Genomic DNA, 19046 nt, shown 5'->3' with positions numbered 1-19046 from the left:
ACCAGGTCCTATAAGATTCTTAGTGATCATACCAGGTCAAAAATGATTCTCATTAATGATACTAGGTCAAATATAATTTTTAGTAGTCATATTAGCTCAAATATGATTTGTATTTCTTGGTAGTATCATATATGATCATATATGATTTCATGGAAGTCATACAGAAATCTTACAAACAAATTGAAAACCAAAAAACTGCATGATATTGATTTTCGACAAAAATCAAAAATAAAATGAAATTTATACAAGGTCATATATGGTGCATAAAAAACGACTGATGCTAAAACCCTGTAATATTCCATCGGAGGGCATTTAATTTTATTATATTGTATGTGCTGTCCACATTGACTTTTTGAATGCAGTAAAACAATAACTTTGGATCTTATACGTCTTTAATAAATAATTTAAAATTTGAGGTAAAATAGTTATTTTTCATGACTCTAATAACTGAGCATTTATAGGTACCAACTGGCTTCAAAGAATTTGATACTTTTAGACATATGGAACGACTTCTTCTATTTTTGGATCTTTTCTGTTACTACTCCCCCAGTCCTATATAACAGTTCTGTTTGCTCCCACCATATATGTACTTTTTCGAGCTGAGAGAATCTTATATTAGTAATAAGAAATTGCTGGCACCGGTAAACAAATGAATGGATTTTTGTTACCGGCTGAAAAAACAAAAACTGTCAAAAATTTGTCCAGTGAAAGATACGAGCAAAAATAGTGAAAACACGCAATGCTATTTGTCTGCTTAAACTAAAAACAAACCTCAATTACTTTAATTTTGTTAATTTCAAAAGTTCGCTGCATCATTAAATTGTAATTGCTATTTTTGCATGGTTGGATATTTAATTGTATCAAATGCAACCAGTACGTTTAAACATGAAAAACTGAAGGTCAAAATGGACGGATAGGGGGGGGGGGGTTTCGGCAAAAACAGAAAAGATCCTTTTCATATAGAACCCAAGTTTGCAACAGTTACTGCACTACAGGGTCTCTTGTCGGAATAGAATGTGATTCCGGGGAATCATAGTGATACCTCATAAAAAAATAAAAACGTAATTCGAAGGAGAAAAGAGGCATGATTCTTGGTTATCATATTAGGATCAAATTTGGTTTCCTGCTAATCATACAAAGCTCATACATGAATTCTATGGTTTCATACTAGTATTGTACTAAAAAAATCAAGTATGGACAGTATGAAATCTTATATGATCCTTGCATGTAATCAAAGAATCTTCAACCCGGGATATATAGAGAAACGATGATACCCAAGTTGAGGTTCAGACCGAAATCGTGTTTGATCAGATTGTCTCAAACAAAAAGTGACCTCTGATCAGACCGCAGCAGAGCGAAGTTACCTCTGATCGGACACATTTTAGACCGAATTGACCTCAGATCAGACAAAGTTCAGACAGAAGTGACTTCTGATCAGACAAGTTTCAGATCGACGTGGCTTCTGACCAGAGAAATTTCAGACCGAAGTATCTTCTGATCAGAGAAGTATTAGACCAACTCGACGTTGGTGAACAAGTTTTTTTTTATTTATGGAGAGATATAGATTACTGAATTAACACGAAATTATTCAACAGTAATCAGAATTTAGACAAATGTCTGTCCTCTGGTAAGGATAATCTGGTCTGATCAGGAGAATTTTGAGTGCATTCCCCATCCTTGGAACTGAATAGAAAGCCATCGATCAGTATTTTCAATTGGGCGTGTTCAATTTGACGGTATTGATTCTAGCAGTCACAGTATCTTCAAAGGAGCCCAATGGATGATAAAATAACCCAAAAGAAACACATCGATCGATCCAGACTTTGACGGCTCGAGATAGTTTAATAGAAGCCACAGTTTATCAGAACGTCAGAAGAGGTAAGCATAACGAAGTCCACTTAAGTATCATTGGATTCTGTTAGAAGCCCAACATTACGGTGGTTCTCAGACCGGAAGTGCACCTAATCAGATTCAACCGCGCTCGACAGTTTTTGTGTCCTAGAACTGCCTTCGAATTCGTCTCTCATCAGACTCAAGCGCACTTGACAATTTCTGTGCGCCGAAAAAGACATGCCATCCTGATCAAACCCACCTGCGCTACAATGTACCTCTGATCAGACTCACAGATTGAGGTTTCACCGCTAAAAATTTCTAAAATGTGCAAGCTTGGCGGTAAATTTTCCGAAGATATGCGGTTTTTGGCGGTGAAGGCTGTGAATGTGGTAACAAAATTTCACCGCTACGAACCGCAAACCTTACATTTTTTCCACAATCCATGAGAAACGTCTTGATCTATATTTAATTAAAATCTTCTTAAGGGGATAAAAATTTGATATCAGCTTGGACACTTGGTTCCGATAAGAGCAATTGGACTTTAGATGAGTCTCTGATCATAACGCTGATTTTTGTTGCCTCCTGGCAGTGCTAACATCTCTCAGTAAAAAAAGCGAAAAATGAACTAATAAAGCGTCCAAAATGGTCTCTGATCAGATCGGCTTGCGTTCGAAACGCTCTCGCATCGAAAGGCTTCCAGTGCATGATAATCGACTATCTTGCAATCGAACCGTTTATGATCAGAACCAGTTGCGCTCCAAGCTGTTTATGATCAGACTCAAGTGCATTCCAGCGCTCAAAATTGCCTTGTAATTTTGAGCGCAAAATGGCCAGGTGTGCCATTCAGGACGATTCCGAGCGCACACCTCAGCCAGGGTTCCTTTTGTTGATTGATTTGAATGATTATATAATGGCCCGTAGAACGGCGAACGGTTAACATTAATTTTCTATATTCCGATCAATCGATTCAAATCTATCAATTTTTTTGGTGGCGGTCAAGCAAGCCCACAGGCAAGCAAGCCGAATTTTGAAAATGAGGTCAAGTAAGCCAAACACTTTTGGGTTACCCGTATTTTAGTTTGCCCCCGGCGTGCCGGTGGGCACGCTTCGCGATAACCAGCCCGCAATTTGTGGATTTCCTTCCAAAGCGGATGAGAGGCATGACCATGGACAGCGGTCTACTGAGGCTCGTACCCACTAAATGTCCAAAATTAACGTTTTTTTGTTTCTTTGGTGCATTGGAATATATTATGCACTATTATACTATGCGCAGTGTTGATTGTGATCATTAGATCACATAACTATTCCATAAATTGCTTTTCTGTCAGATTACTTTTACTTCGGCTTCCTTTGCGTTCGCCAAATTTTTTATATTAATAAAGAGGGCGTGCTTGAATTTACTTTGACGAATATACAAGCTTCCTTAAGGTTACCGCAGCCCATCTATAGTCTTACCCGTACCGACCGAACTCCAAGTGTATATCAGTACTGGGCAATTGTAAATGCAAGTATCCCATGTAAATTATTTTGCTCACTTTCTAGCTCGAAATTTGCTTCTTGCAAGCGTCTATTAACGGCGCAAAAGACAAAGTTGCAATAGTCACGGTGGCGCAGGAAGGAGAACGAACGAAGTTCTAGGGATCGGGAGATCGTGGGTTCGATCACCGCATGGAACTTTGTTTTTTCACTTGGCTCAGGTCTGACCATTGTAAAATCAGGCTGAACGCAAGTCTGAGAGGTAAAAAAAGTGACATGAATCAGTTTATGATTCAGTAATGACGAGGAAATGCATTTATATTGGCCCAGTACTGAAAGGCACTTGGAGTTAGGTACGGGTATATGAAAAAAACCTGACAAGTGATTTTGAAATTATTCTGATGCAGTGACCGTATTCCATGATTTTACACTGATATATTAAAAGGTTTAAATTTTTTTGGCCGTATCTATAGATGAACCTATATAAAACTACTAGATGCAACTTGGATTCGCTTCTATGTCGTTACCCTAATCCATCGATGGGCCTTCAGAATTTCCTGCGATCCATTGAAATTCTTCCAAGTAATTGCTCTCAACCATCAATCACTTTCAGTTAATTGTCATTGACTTCATAAGAACAGTTTGATCCAGTGATAGATTTCATAGACGTTACTTGTTCCGAACGTTCTGTGAAAAACGTCAATCAGTCTATCAGCTTTTTGGGCAGTTGCGCTGATACAAAAAATTCTCAGAAATTATATTGCTCAGCCCTCATTACGCTTTTAGTGAATTTACTTTAAAATTGATCGGTTATCATGAAGTAGCTTTAATTCGATAACTTTTTTATTCTGAAAGCTTAATAGAGGCACCATCCTATGGACAGGCTAAAGCCTTTTTGGTGACCTCTCGAATGTGTTGTATATCAATACACTAGCTCGGAAATAAATTATTATTATTTTATATTCATCAAAGAGCTTCAGTGTGTCAACCTTCAAACACTGAAGAATTTTTAAGAACTAATTCTTGCCCATCGAAGGGCTTCTAAAATTTACCGTAATCCGTGAATATATGCTTCTATGAACTCGGCCTCTTCAAAAATTCGCTTTCTTTGAAGTAACTTTGATCTGTAGGATCGCTTCTGTCAAGGTAAACTGATCAATCGATGGGTTTCTTTTAAGCTTTTGGGTCAACAATTAGGCTTTTTTGAAAAAAAACCCCGTCTGTTGGAAATGTTGGTGCATTTTATTTACTTTTTATCAAGTTAGCCAGATCCATTGATAGGCTTCTATGAAATAAAATCAACTGATGGGCTTGTCTGGAATTATGCCATTGATATGATTGAGGTCTCTGTGACCTATCCCTTGCAAATAAGAGACAGAACGTTTTGTTGTGACAGAACACTCTGTCACAACAAAACGAGTTCTGATCTGACCGGTTTAAGACACACACACTCAACTTACAACATACGAAACAGTGTCCATGAGCGTCTGCTCCGAAGTCATTTTTTTACAAAAAAAAAAAGATTTCAAACATGCGATTTGTGATTTGCTTACTATTTTTTTTTTCGGACTGGAAAGATCTGTTCAGCACGAAGATCGTCATTATTTTTCAATAACGAGTTACTTTGGGTTATCAGGTCACGAGGTGCCAGTTGGATTCGAGATGTGATGCATAATCGAAAAGTGTGTGAATTCTTGCCAAGCCTCAGCCCAGACTTGCATTTAGACTGCCAAATGTAAAAAGTGACATGATCAAAGCTCTGAATCAGTAATGAAATGAGACCTGTAATTAGACTTGTCCAGTACTGAAATTGACTTAAGATTACCCAGAGGAAACCCAGTATTGGGTTTTCTACTGTTCAGAATTTTTTCAGAGAGCCTTTTTTACTATGATTTTTTGTCTGAACAGGGTAAAAAGTGACATGATCATAATCTGTTCATAGTAAAAATACACACTGAGAATATTCTGACTCAGCGCTGATTTACAATGTTACTATGATCCGCGCTGGAGTTAGGTCCAAGAAAATAAATAGCAACATATGCTAGGCCGTACCTAACAGTTTCTATGCATCAGTACTGAATCAGAACAATGAACCTGATTTTACACTGATATCCCAACAGCGTGTGAAAAAAATTCCGGGAACCCTCTTCTCCTCTGAACATAATTTTTGCTTCGATAACTATGTGTATAGTAACGAACAGGATACTTTCCGTTTTCGCCCCCCCCCCCCCCCTCCCCTCCAGCTTAGTGGGTACATATTATTTGCACACACCAGACGTACGAGCCATATTTTTACATGATGAAGTACTATGTAATGGCACGTGCTCTGTAACTGGGGGGGGGGGGGGCATAACGGAGAAGATCCAACAAACAAATGAGGGCGATAACACGATAATGGTCTATATAGCTTGTTAATAGGTGGGAATAAACGAATTGAGGATCTTTTCTGTTTGTGCCCCCCCCCCCCAGCACGTTATGCGCCTCCCAGTTACAGAACACGTGCCATTACATAATAAATCATTATGTAAACATATGTTACGTGCGTCTGGGGTTGCAAAAAATATGCACCCTCCACAAATCGGGTGGGGGGGGGGGACAAACGGAAAAGATCGCGAAATAGATAAAGTTGTTTATACTGTAATAAAATGAAAGATTATAAATTACAGATTATTATACACAACTGTGGGGCAAATGAACAATTTCAGAAACAAATGCAAGTTTCAGTTGAGGATCTATTCATCTATTCTGCCCCCCCCCCCCCAGTGTTTTTTTTACCCCCAGTTACAAATTACATGTTGTTTTGTAATATAGCACGTTACTATGTAAGACTTAGTAAAATTTAATTGACAATTAACTTGGCCTGGGGGTCATAAAAGATTTATGCTCACTAAGCTGGGGGGTGGGGGTGGGTGGGGGGGGGGGGGGCAAAACAGAATAGATCCTCAGTTTTGTTCAGTTTTGTTCAGAATAGATCCTCAGATTGTTCAGTTTATTTTTGTCTCATGAATAGGATCTGTCACGTGGTGATATGGAACTTCAAGTCCTTGCAGTTCATAAAACTCTATCATTTCAGTCGCAATCCAGTCACGAAAATACGGAACATTTGCAAAGTAGCTGCCTCCAGTAATGAGAAAACCTGTAAGTAAACAAAAATGAAAAGAACAGCCCATAAATATAGACACAATAGCGAAAGATTTAAGTGAAAAAAATCCCTTGGCAATACTTTTCAACTAGTAACCAATTGATTTTCAAAAAAAATTGAAAGAACAATTTCTCGGAAACGATCGGAAAAAATTGACACGCACTGATTTTGCTCGACTATCATTTTATACGCAGGTCGACGTTGAAAACGGCTAAAATTGTATAAATTGCAAAATGTGGTGACCCGGGCTGAACCGGAAATTAACCTATTGGAGTTATAAAAACCGCTAAGAACAGCACATCTTACAAAAATAGACAGCCAGCTATATTTAGCATTTAACTTATGTATGGATTTCAGTTTTCATCGCTGAAATTTTTTTCACGCATTTCTGTTAGTTTTTTTCACAGCTCACTAAGTACTTATAAAAACTTAAATACTAGTTTTATACTTGAAGTAAAGCACAATTACTAATGCCATTTATCACAACTTACAATTTATGTACCGCTTTTAACTACTCAATTTACCTCTTTTTATTGATTTGGCTCAAATATAGTGCTATCAGTTGTTCGCTAGTTTGTTCATAAAATTTTGTTTAACTTAATAATCGTAACCTTTACTTTTTCTTATACTTTTCATTTCTTAGAATATTGTACGCAGTTACCGATGAAAATTCAAGTGTCCGGAAGCTTTTCTATTTTTCAACAAATGTTATAATAGCAAAAATTTTCTTTAAAAAAAGACAACAGTCAGCAGCCAACGGTTTTTTCAACAGGAACGTTGCTGTTTTCATGCTACCGATTGGTTTACTTGATCAAAAACTGATACCATGTTTCTCGCTCATAAAGTAGTTAATCAGTTTTTTTAAGATAGCTGTTCTCGCGCCGAAATCAATCCGTTTTTCGCAAATGTTTTTAGCGCCACTTTTAGTCAATAACACAAAATTCTATTATCTATCGAATGTCTGCATATCAACTGCGTACTCGTCATTCATTTTATTGTCTCAATAACTACTTAGCTATTCCAAAACTTTCCACTGACTTCTGTTTATTCCTAAATCTCTGAAAACTATAGCTTTTTACTGAAGTTTTTGACATGTTTTTATTATATAAACCAAACTTGAACATTTTTTCCTCAAAAATTAGTTTTTTTTATTTTTCTTCAAATCTCAACAATGTGACGGCTGCTCTCCTATCAATGACAAGGAAATTTTCATCGCTCATTTTGTTTAAACGATATCAAATCTGTCCGGATATTAAGTTTGTGGTTACTTTCTATGAACTATATTATCCAATATACCCAAGTTTGCGTTGCCTTGCTCGGTGCTCAGCTAGTCTCAACATCAAATCGTTCAGCTTCGCAATTCAAAAAATCTGTTTCGCTCAAACAAATCACCGAACAATTCTAAGATAAAACAATCAGAATTTTGTTGAGATTTCGTCAATAACTCAATCCATAAAAGGAATTCAGAAAAATTTGTAGCAACAAATTGTATCCCCATTACTTGGCTTTAGATATGCATGGTTTCAATTGTCTACTGCAAAGATTATAAAAAAGTAACAGCAAGTGTAATTGTAATAGAACAACAATAATAATTTTCTCACTTTAATATTCGCAAGTTTCTGTATTGAATTCGATAACACTACTAGTGAAATAGGGAAGACTTCATTAAAACCAGTATGAGAAACTGGCTCTGTAATGAATCTTTAAGAGAAACTGACTCTTCAATGAAAAGCTATTCAGTTGTTAAGCTCCGCCCCAACACGCATTATAAGGGCTTACCAATTTCAACTTGATTGAATCCAATAGTCAGGCAAATGAACCTCACTTTTAACACTAACCCCATAAGATTTCGGAGCCAAAAAGTTCAAAAATTACAGGATCCTTAGACTTCTAGTCAAATTCTATACTTTGTCACACAGACATAAAAATAGAGCAATGAGTTCTGCAAACTTATAACCTAAAACCCCACGCGATCTTGTGCTTTAATAACTTCGTGCCATTTGACTCTATTTTCTCTCTATTTAAAAAATGTAGCCAATTATCTTCATAAAACTCTTTGCTCTAGTATTCCAGGAAAACCTGAAACTCAATATTTTCACTGTCTATTTATAGAAAATCAAAGAAAAAACTGAAGAAAAATTGAAAAAATTGATCAACGAAGGAAGTTGTCTGTTGCTTGTTTTCTTGTGATAGATTGGTTTTTCGATGTGATGTAGTTATTAATTTTTTTGTGTTGTTTCTTTTAAATTAATTTTTTTGCTTTCCTGAGTTTCTTTTCAGTAGACTTTATACTAGGATAGGAACGGTGTTTTTTGTTACAAAACTAGAATAGGAATCAACTTCCGCGGCTTCTTAGGCGCTTTTTGTTTAGGATTTGCAAAGACGCAAAAAAATTTGGAAACTCTGTTGTTAAACTTGCAAAATCTTGCAAGAAAATGCTAATATTGCAAAAAATTTTTACAAAACTTTGATAATCTTGCAAGATATTGCAAGAAAATCGTGCAAGAATGTGCATAATCTTGCAAAATCTTGCAAGAAGATGCTAATATTGCAAAAAATTTTAAAAAAAACTTTGTTAATCTTGCAAGATAATGCAAGAAAATCGTGCAAGAATATGCATAATCTTGCAAGATCTTGCAAGAGTTCTGCAACATTAACATCTTGAAAGGACTAGGAATGCGACGACAGTGCATGTAATCAACACACCTCTACGCTCTTTCATCACAAGCGAAATATCGAAATTTCTATCACCAAACAATCACACGCGAAACTATCCGCGTAAAAATACCACGTTTTTGTCCCCATGAAGCGATAACCCATTTCTTAATTATCATATATAATCGATTATATAATATAACTGAGAGGTGTTTTATCACTTCATAAGGATGGAAACAAAATAGTTTTATTTATTTGCTTATCAAGTTGAGCTTGTATACAATAAGACAATGAGTTCATTCTGGCTTGGCACTAAAAAAGTGAACCTTTTTTACAGTGACAACTATTTTGAGCAAAATAGTTCAGTTAAAACTATTTAATTGTCAATACCATTATACAACAGCACTATACGACCGAATACATATTTTACAGAATGATTAATGAATACTAATGAGTACTCAATGCATTATATTTTCTAAAGAAGAGAAAAAGAGTTCTAGCCACTTTTTTTAAAAAAAGGAAGCGCTTATTTTAGATCCTCTGTGCAAAATTCCTCTCTGTTTTCGAATTGACAGAAATCATATCGTTAAAGGAAAATGTTTCAAAAGTGATTAGAACACTATTTCACTGTTGCAAAATCTAATTTAACTACTATCGCGTAAATTGGCACTAGTTCATTGACTTAGTCTAATAATTGTTCCGACCCCACTTGTGGGGGGGGGGGGGGGGGAGGAACTATATACTCAAATGGTTTTTTTTGTTCAATTTTGGTCGATCGATATATTCATCGTAGAGAATTGTGAGTGGTATCATTAAAAAGCTCGTCCAGCGTAGAATTCGAAATTAAAAAGATTTTTTTGAATTTCCTTTTTTTCGAGGAGTTATCGAGGATTGAAGTTTTGTGTGAACATGTGATATTTTGTTCACTTTTAGTGTAATTTATGTGTAATTTAGTGTAATTCTTCAAATTAAGATAATTTTTATAAAAGGTTTTGATACAAAATTACATATCACGCCCCAAAATGAATCAATATTGAGTTCCTATTAGACGAAAGGCGATAAAAAAGACTAGTTCTGGTCTCATAGGGAAGTTTACTATCAAAAAAATTATCGAATTCTAATTGACAGCTTTTTTTAAAAAAAAAACGTATTTTTTTTGTTTTCCTACGTCACATAGAGACTAGTCACTTCTCATCCCGCGTCTCCGTTGATGACAAACCTGATCAACAGTCTAATGAAGCCAAATGAACAAAAAAGAATCGCTCGTATTTTTTTTTGGCTACGACTCTGAATTTTAAAAGAAATTTTGATTTTTTTGTGGTTTTACTAAATGTTTGGACTCCTATGGCATAAAGTCGTTTCCTAAAAGTGCAATAGGTTTCATGATGAGCATTAAGAGCTTTCAGAAGACTTTATACTAGGATAGGAACGGTGTTTTTTGTTACAAAACTAGAATAGGAATCAACTTCCGCGGCTTCTTAGGCGCTTTTTGTTTAGGATTTGCAAAGACGCAAAAAAATTTGGAAACTCTGTTGTTAAACTTGCAAAATCTTGCAAGAAAATGCTAATATTGCAAAAAAATTTTACGAAACTTTGATAATGTTGCAAGATATTGCAAGAAAATCGTGCAAGAATATGCATAATCTTGCAAAATCTTGCAAGAAGATGCTAATATTTTTGATTTTTTTTGTGGTTTTACTAAATTTTTGGACTCCTATGGCATAAATTGTTTCCTAAAAAGTGCAACAAGTTTCATGATGAGCATTAAGAGAAGCTATCTAGTGCTTTGTGCGGACAGCTAATGGCTGGTAAGACTTTAAAAATGTTTTTTCGAGAAACTTTTTAGCATTAACCGATCATAAACTATTTTCGTGGCATGTAAATCAGCTTCAGTAATGACACAACCCCCTTACTTTCTACTGCAACCAAAATTAATCTGTGTAGTGGTTTTATCTTCTTACTATTTGTTATATGACTTCAATGATACAAAACTTTTAAAATTAAAAAAAAAATTAGATTTTTTTGTTTTATTGATCCCTCTTGAAATCTTATCACAATATCCTGATATTAAAATCTCCCATTGGCTTGGAAAATTTTTTCAATGGACCTTGGAAAAAGTTTTCAGAGAAAAGCTTTTGGTTTAAATGGCCACAACACTTTCTTCGCGCACTTTTCCACTGGGTTTTCTGTTTTTGCCTGTATTTGCTGTTGTTTCCATAGTTATAAGAATTATTTTGATGTCTTATCGATTACCTATGCCTGAGAAATATCCTTGTTGTCCAAGCGAGGGACAACTGAGCTTATTAATTGGCTTCCGTTGAAAGCTATTCGATTTAATGGCTGTTAGAACTTTAACATTGAAATCCCGAGAAATTTTTTGAACTTTAAACGAATTTAACCCTCAGTTCGTGATCTGTAAGTCAGTCTCAGCAATAACTGAACCTTTCCTTTCTTATTCAACCAAAATTTATCTAGTTAGCGGTTTTATGTTCTAACTATTGGTGTTATGACTTCGATGCACGAGTTTTCATAACTTTTTTAAATTTTTCGGAGCTCTTTTTCTTAATTCTGGTTCCTTTTGGAATCTTTGCACATATCCTTATATTGATAGTTTCCTTGGCTTAGAGATGACGACGCTCAAAGGATCATACAAAAAATTTTCAAAGAAAAGCTTTTGGTTTAAAGGGCTTCGACACTCCTTGTGCACTTTTCCAACAAATTTTTGGATTTTGCCTGTGTTTTTTGTTGTTTTTATAGTCAATGACTTTTTTAATGTCTTATTGATTAGTAATGAATGCCAAACATCCCAACTTTTTGTGGTCTCACCTAGGCATAATTTAGCGTATTCATTAGCTCTCGTTGAAGGCTATTGAATTTAATGGAGTTGATACTACTGTTTTTCTCAAAAAAAATTCCTTGTTTTAATGTTTTTGCTCATAATTGTTGATTTATTGGAGTCAAATTGTTAAATGAAGAATCTCATTGCTGTTTGAAATTAATTGAAATTGTAAAAGTTTTAACTGAAAATTTATTTTTTAATGGCTTCGACGCTTTCCTTGCTCATTTTTTTTTGAATTTGCTGTGTTAGCCTTTTTTTTTAATTTTTGGTAGCAGTAAAATGCTGTTTAAGGCGACTAGTCTTCAAGTTTATAAGATAATACATTTTTGAGATTTTAAGGATTCTTCTTTTTTTTCAGTTTTTTGTTGCTGTTTCCGTTAACTTGTAACGTATTCTCATCATTGAGAGGTCCCATGTATTTTAAAAGGTAACATGTTTACTGATATTATGACGTAACTAATGTTTTGTTTGTTGGACAATGTGTTTTCATAAAAAGTTAAGTGAGTGGTGTATTTGTGTTTCTTTCTCTCTTCCTTTAGCACAATCGCTTAATAACCGTTCCCATTGATTTTCAAATGTGGCCCAATTGATTTTGTTTATTCATTCAGTATATATTTAGTTGAATTCGTATAAAGCGAAATTCAAATAAAAAACACAATATTCAGATAATAGCTAAGGATTTTGATGGCTTCACTAATTTGTGTTTTCGAAATTTTTGTATTTTTTCTGCATCTATAGTCGGTTCCTGTGGCTTAGTCTGACCAAAGACAGGTCTTATTGGTTTCATTATGACTCCTTAGTAAATTTATTGAGAATTAATACGTTAAAAGCTAATGATTTTTAAGACTTGAAAATATTAGGTTTAAAAAATGTTGATTGATTTTTGAATTTTGCCTCATTATTTTTCTGTTTGTAGAATTGTTACCTAGTCTCATTAAGGATAAATCCCGTCTGCTGTGTAGTTAGGAAAAATATCATTCGTGTAGTTAGGGTTTTGTCGAATTGTAATCTGACGCTGTTACTAGGTGCTTTTAAAATTATATATTTAATTTTTGACGTGAAACTTTTGTTTTTGCTTTTTTGCAGTTGTTGTTTTTTGCTCGTAGTCTTTTCAATGCAGATCTCGTTGTAATGAGGCATGGCATTAATTATTTCAATTATTAGTTTATTAGTTTGGTTGTGTAATGGTTTTTTGAACTCAAACATCTACTTTTGATTACCGCTTTGTCAAAAATGTAAGTCAAAATACAGTTAATTCAAAAATGTAGATGAGCGCGGGTCGGAATATCATGTGCGAACGCACATTAACGAGCCTCCTTGTTTAATTCAAGCTTCCTCAACAAGCAACTAGTTAAGTGTTTTTATCCTTTTTAAACGTTTTTGAAGAAATTTCGATTGTTATCGCTAAATTTTTATATGAATTGTATTGTTTTCAGTGTCAAAAACTCTGTTTGTCAAAGCATTCACCTAAATTCTTGCGAACAAATACGCCGTAAAAAAAACTCCGAGCCCCTTCTCTTAAATGACTGATACATTTCCTTCAATACGCAGCTAGTGGAAACATTTTTTCACTTTCTTTGTGCTTCTGAAAGAAATCCACTTTTGTGTGTGTGGTGTGTAATGAAATAAGTCTAGCAGATTTTTGAATGGTTTCCTATTAACCTGCGATGATTTTCTTAACGGGTGACTACTCTCTCATCGCGTGGCTTACATTATTTTGCTCAGAAAATTTGGAAAATAATTTTTGTTAGAATTGCGGTAATCTCTTCGGTAAACTTATATGTTAAAGTTGTGATGAACTTCGACGAGTAATATTTTTTCACCGGTCAAGTTGTGAGAAAATTCATTTGTTTGGAAATTCGCAATTGTTGCAGCTGACTGTTTGATACCCAGGTTGAATATCTTAGACGAAACTTTGCAAACGTACTCAGACTTATACGGTGCCGTAGAAGACTTTCGAATTTTAGTACGGTGCCGTAATATTTTTCTACGACACCGTAGCCAGATGATGTAATTACCTAATTACATAATTAAACATTACGCTAATTCGTTCATTACGTTTTGGCACTGGGTACAACTTTCCACACCTCTGAAAAATTACAAAGCTTAGTATGGCGCCGTATAAGGCCGTATCAAGTTTTGTAGGTTTTCCAAGTTATTGTTTTCAAATTTTAAATTGTTCTCCAAGAACGCCAGACAGTCAAATTTTTACCTCGAAAGAGTTGAAAATTACAAAAATTTAGTACGCTCCTTATAAGGCTGTACCAAGTTTTGAAAGTCATCTAAGGTATCTTTTGACTATATAGTTCTCTAAGTTCCCCAGACTGTCAAAAAATCAATTTCGCTAGACTCTAAGTTTTAAAAGACTGGCAGTTTTACTGCTTGCTCGGGCTTACTTCTAAAAATATTTCAGGAACTCCGCCACTGCTCATCCCAAGCCCAGTATGAAAGAGGAGGAGGAAAAAATACAGAAATTATAATGGAAGTTTCTCAAAAAGTCAGTTTTTAACTTGATGAGAGAGTTTTCCGACAGTTGTCATGTTATTTGATTATTTTAGGGAACTTTATTAGACTTGATATGGCCCTAGTACGGCTCCTTATTAATCTTGATACGGCCTCAATACGGCAGCTTATTAATTGCGATACGGCCTTAATACGGTGACTTAGAAATCGTAGTACGGCCTTGCTACGGGCCGTAGAAAACTTAACAAGATCTTATTTTTTGCCTAAGACTTATACGGTGCCGTACTATAGCCTTAACCAAGTTTTCCAAGATCAGGCAACCTGGGAAGAGAGCTAGAACAAAACTTGGGTCTTTTCCATTATAGCTCCCACAAAATTATATCCCCCAACAAAATTAGAGCCCCACGAAATTATATCCCCCTTATTGTATGGTTTTCATGATTTGTGGGCGCTATAGTTTATCTGACCATTGAGCTGGGGTGAAGGGGTGGCATCTATAATGAGAAAAACCCCAAAATTTAAATGGTCCTCGTCGCCTCCATCTTAGTGGGAATATAAATCTTAAGATCTTTCCCATTACAGCCCCTCCCCCGAAAATATAACCCCCCTCCGTGTGATTGCGAGGGCTTTATGTTATATGATCACTAAACTGGAGGGGGGGGGGGGGGGGGTCCGTTTGTAAAGACCCAGCTTTTGCGGTACGCTCCAGATGCACATGCTAATTTTTTACATACGTAAAAATTAGCATGTGCATCTGGGGCGTACCGCAAAAGCCGGGTCTTTACAAACGGACCCCCCCCCCCCCTCCAGTTTAGTGATCATATAACATAAAGCCCTCGTAATCACACGGTAATTCCACCATAATTGAGGGAGGGGGGTTGCTATATAACACATTATCGTTGTTGCTAAATTTTACTATATAGTAAAATTTAGCAACAACGATAACGTGTTATATAGCAACACATAATTTTTAAGTGGGTGGCATAAAAACGCTGGGGAGAGGGAGGAGGATAACAGATTGAAAAAACTTCGTAAACCTGAACAAACCTAAATTGTAGTCTTTTGTCCCAAGTGGAATTCGCCCCCCATGACTCGTCACTCCGTAGAGACAGATCGGATCTGGATTCGGGAACTCTCCAATGACGTACAGAGGTCCACCAGAGTCCCCAAAGCTGATTTTGTCGACCCGAGACGGCGAAAGGGGTCTGGTGCATACCAGATCTTCAGAACATCTGTGCCAGCAGGAATTTTCTCGCTCGTACAGCAAAATTTCCTGAACATTATGCAGAATCGCAAAATATCAGGAAAAAAAGGAAATTTCTAGCTCCGACGACTTTTGGGCGATTTTTGGGTGATTCAAAGTAGAGTCTTTCAAATGAATTTACTGCCTGTATTTAAACTAGAAGGTGGACTAGTCGGATATAAATGAATGAGATAGATAAATCACTTGCCAGTCATAAATCACTATGTCAACGCTGTCACTGTAAAAAAAATTACTGTTGTTCGGCTAGATTTTTAGGATTTCATCTTTTCTTTAACTTGGTTTGTCTTTCTGCAGGAATCTTGCAAGATAAACTTTGCGCCTTGAATAGGGATACTACCGCGTCTATGACCAATAAGTTGGGGACGGCTGGAGGTGATTAAATGTTAAAGGAAAGGCTACAAATTTCAATTGGGTTGCATGAAATGAAAAGTTGTTATCCCTCTGTCCACAAATAGAGTTCGAATCTGTTTCTCAGACAAGGTTAACTAAGCTGCTCTAAAGGTTAACTAAGCTGCTCTAAGATTTCATCCCAGTTTCTGCGCATTGTTTTGTAAGAAATGCTCTGAAAGTGTTTAAGAAATCCACGGAATGCGCTGAAATGTGCTGGATGCGGTGCATTTTTTTAGAGTTGACATACAATTTTACCCCCAGGCGCAGGTGGTAATTTTTAAACAGTAAAAAGCTATATTACAACACATAATCTAACAATGTCAGTGCAAAAACTCTCTTGGCCAGCAAGAGACAGGGGATCTTTTCCGCTTCTGCCCCCCTCCCCCCCCCCCCAACTCCCCACCCCAGCACTTTTTGGATGCCCAGTTACAGAGCACGTGTTATTCCATAGGTATGGGGGTTTTTAATTTGTTCGAAGAAAAGATCCAAGACAAAATTTAGCCTTTTTAAAATAAATTTTCTTGCTCAGCGGAAAATCAGAATTGCGTTTATGCTATTTTTTGTAGTTTAAATTGTTCTCGATACTTTCTTTTTGAATTACAATTTGGGAGTAGCAACCTCTTGCTTGTCAAAGAAACTTGTACTGGCTTTAAAGGTGCAATTTGTTACGTCACAGTTCTACATTTTTGGGTACATGCCCCGGAATCTTGTTGGGTACAATTTAATACCACATTTTTTATGAAACTTATAAACTTAACTACTGAAATAGCTGAGAAATTCTGACGTTCATCAAAAAAACTCAGCGGTTCGAGATGATAAGCCTGAACTTCGAAGTGAATTCTGCAGAGTCATCTAACTGGTCTTAAAACACTCAACTTGCACGTTTTAAAATGACGTAAGTCAAAAAACTTAAATTCTGGGCATGTAACAACTTCTGACTATTTGATTTCTGGCACCGCCTTGTTTCTTATAACGTGCACGTGTTTGCTTTAATGGTTTCCGTTTTCAATGGAGAATAAAATTTGAAATTAGCTCGGTTATCAAAATTTGGTCGCTCAGATTAAAAGCAAAAACAAACATTTCGTTAGTGAGCACCAAGAATTTTGTTGGAGAATTTAACTTTGTTGGAGAATCAAATTTTGAGACAGTCAATTAATGTTGTATATTGACCTTGCGTACGATTGACTTCTCTCCAGATCGGAGTGGTATCTATCTCCTCTTTCCGTTTTCCATTCATTGTATTGCAATTTACTATTCAGTTTTTTTTAAATAATTTTCATTAAAATGACTATAATCAATGTTTAATATTAGTAATAGTTTTAAATTAGTGAAGCCTAAATTCATGAAAAATTTCAAAAAAAATAATGGTTTAACAAAAACTGTACCTTGAGCGTTTTTGTATAACTGCTCTGATTGTTTCGCTCTGTTAATCCCGTTCCACAAGTGCCCAAAACAGTACAGTAGTCCGCGAGGTTTGAACAGGGTACCAAAACTGACTCTGGAGGAAATGTGAAGTTATCTACTTTTATAAGACCAATGTCGTGTAGTCGCAAGCCCCAGAATGTTTTCCTGAAATAAATTTTATCAAAAATACTTTTTCGCAGTTTTCAAAAAGCATTTTTGGCCATGTCTCTATGAGTTCAATTTCAACTAAAAAAAAAGAAGTAATTTTTATCGGCACCTGCACCCAATTGGGTACAGGTGCCGACTTTAAATACTTCTTGCTTTTTAGCTGAGAAAATATTAGAAGTTCATAGAAATTTAATCGAAAGTTCAAAAACAATTCGTAGAAAATTTCATAGAAACTCATAGAAAGTCATAAAAATTCTTAGCACTGATTCGCAGATTTTCCAGAAGTAAAGTTTTGGCAGCGAGATGCCAAAACTTGGTTAAGTGAAGAAAGAATTGGGATCTCTTTAGGCAGAGACAAGCCAAGACTCTGGATTCTCTGGACAGATCAGTACTCAAGTCTTGGGTTTCTCTGCGCAGTTGATCACGAAATTAGGATGCAAACAAACGTACCTAAATTATTTTTTTGACCTCAATTTAAGACTCAAAGCGATAATATGCTTTGTAATTCTACGCTACAGCGCTTACAGGTCTCAGCAGCGATAAACCATGACTTAGAGATCTCTGTCAAAAGAAAAAGAAATTAAAAATTAAGTTATTTCAGTTCCCAAAAATGGTCATCAATTTATCTCCACAGCACAACTTTTAAGATTTTGAAAATAATCAGTTAGAAACTGGAAGTCTTCTAAAACGAGTTTTTACTTTCGGTCCCCATATCACCAAAAAAAGTTTAATTAAAAGATCTTTTTGCAATCTGTCAGGGAGTTTTTAAAAGAGAATAATAAAAATTATACTGGCCATTAGAGCCTGGTGGATTGTATCAAATAAAAAGTTGAATCTTGTCGTTTTAGAAAAAATGTATCAGATTCAAATGGTCACTAAAACTATCTCCTGGCCAAAATTAGGTCCCACGTGCATTCTGGACCACCATAGCTGGCTTCTTTTACGTTATCGAAAGTTGGAGCTTGTATGTGTGCTCGAATTTTTATGATTTGAAGTTTTCTCATATTTTTTTATTATCATATTTCTACATTTTTCCAGAAGTAAAAATTAATATTTTAAAAAGATTGTTACGCATTGGCATAATCAATGTGCCACGCATTGAGCAGTGACGCATTGAGCAGTTTTCTGCTCAAAGAAATCTCAAGTTTTACATATTCTCTGATAAGAAAGTTTGATTTTGTTCAATTTTCAACGTTCAATTTTCAAAAAACTTGGGAGCCATCTGAGCTTATAAACTTTTGAGCGTTCTTCAAGGCAGCCTCGTGTTTCCCGGGTTGAGGTCTGGCGGTTAATTTTTGTAAGAAAAGCGGTGAAATAGAATAGTTTTCACCTCGTATTTCTTACATCTTTTTGCGGTGAATGCGGCGAATCGCGGTAAATTATTAATTTTCACCGCATTCTCAGTTTTCTTA

General features: G+C 35.7%; 1 protein-coding gene across 1 annotated transcript in view; it reads right to left on the bottom strand.

Annotated features, from left to right (window-relative positions):
- Nucleotides 1-6199: 6199 nt before the first annotated feature.
- LOC142349189 (uncharacterized) overlaps nt 6200-19046 on the bottom strand; it is a 41025-nt gene continuing 28178 nt past the window's right edge. Inside the window, exons 2-4 of the mRNA XM_075400600.1 lie at nt 17448-17631; nt 15456-15681; nt 6200-6445 (exon numbers count right to left, since the gene is read on the bottom strand). Of these exons, the coding sequence (XP_075256715.1) occupies nt 6294-6445; nt 15456-15681; nt 17448-17631 (562 nt within the window). The 3' untranslated portion in view covers nt 6200-6293. The remainder of the gene's footprint in view (nt 6446-15455; nt 15682-17447; nt 17632-19046) is intronic.

This window comes from Convolutriloba macropyga, chromosome 11 (assembly GCF_964194025.1).
Source record: "Convolutriloba macropyga chromosome 11, txConMacr16.3, whole genome shotgun sequence".
Lineage (NCBI taxonomy): Eukaryota > Metazoa > Xenacoelomorpha > Acoela > Convolutidae > Convolutriloba > Convolutriloba macropyga.
This window is presented reverse-complemented; position numbering and strand designations above follow the sequence as displayed.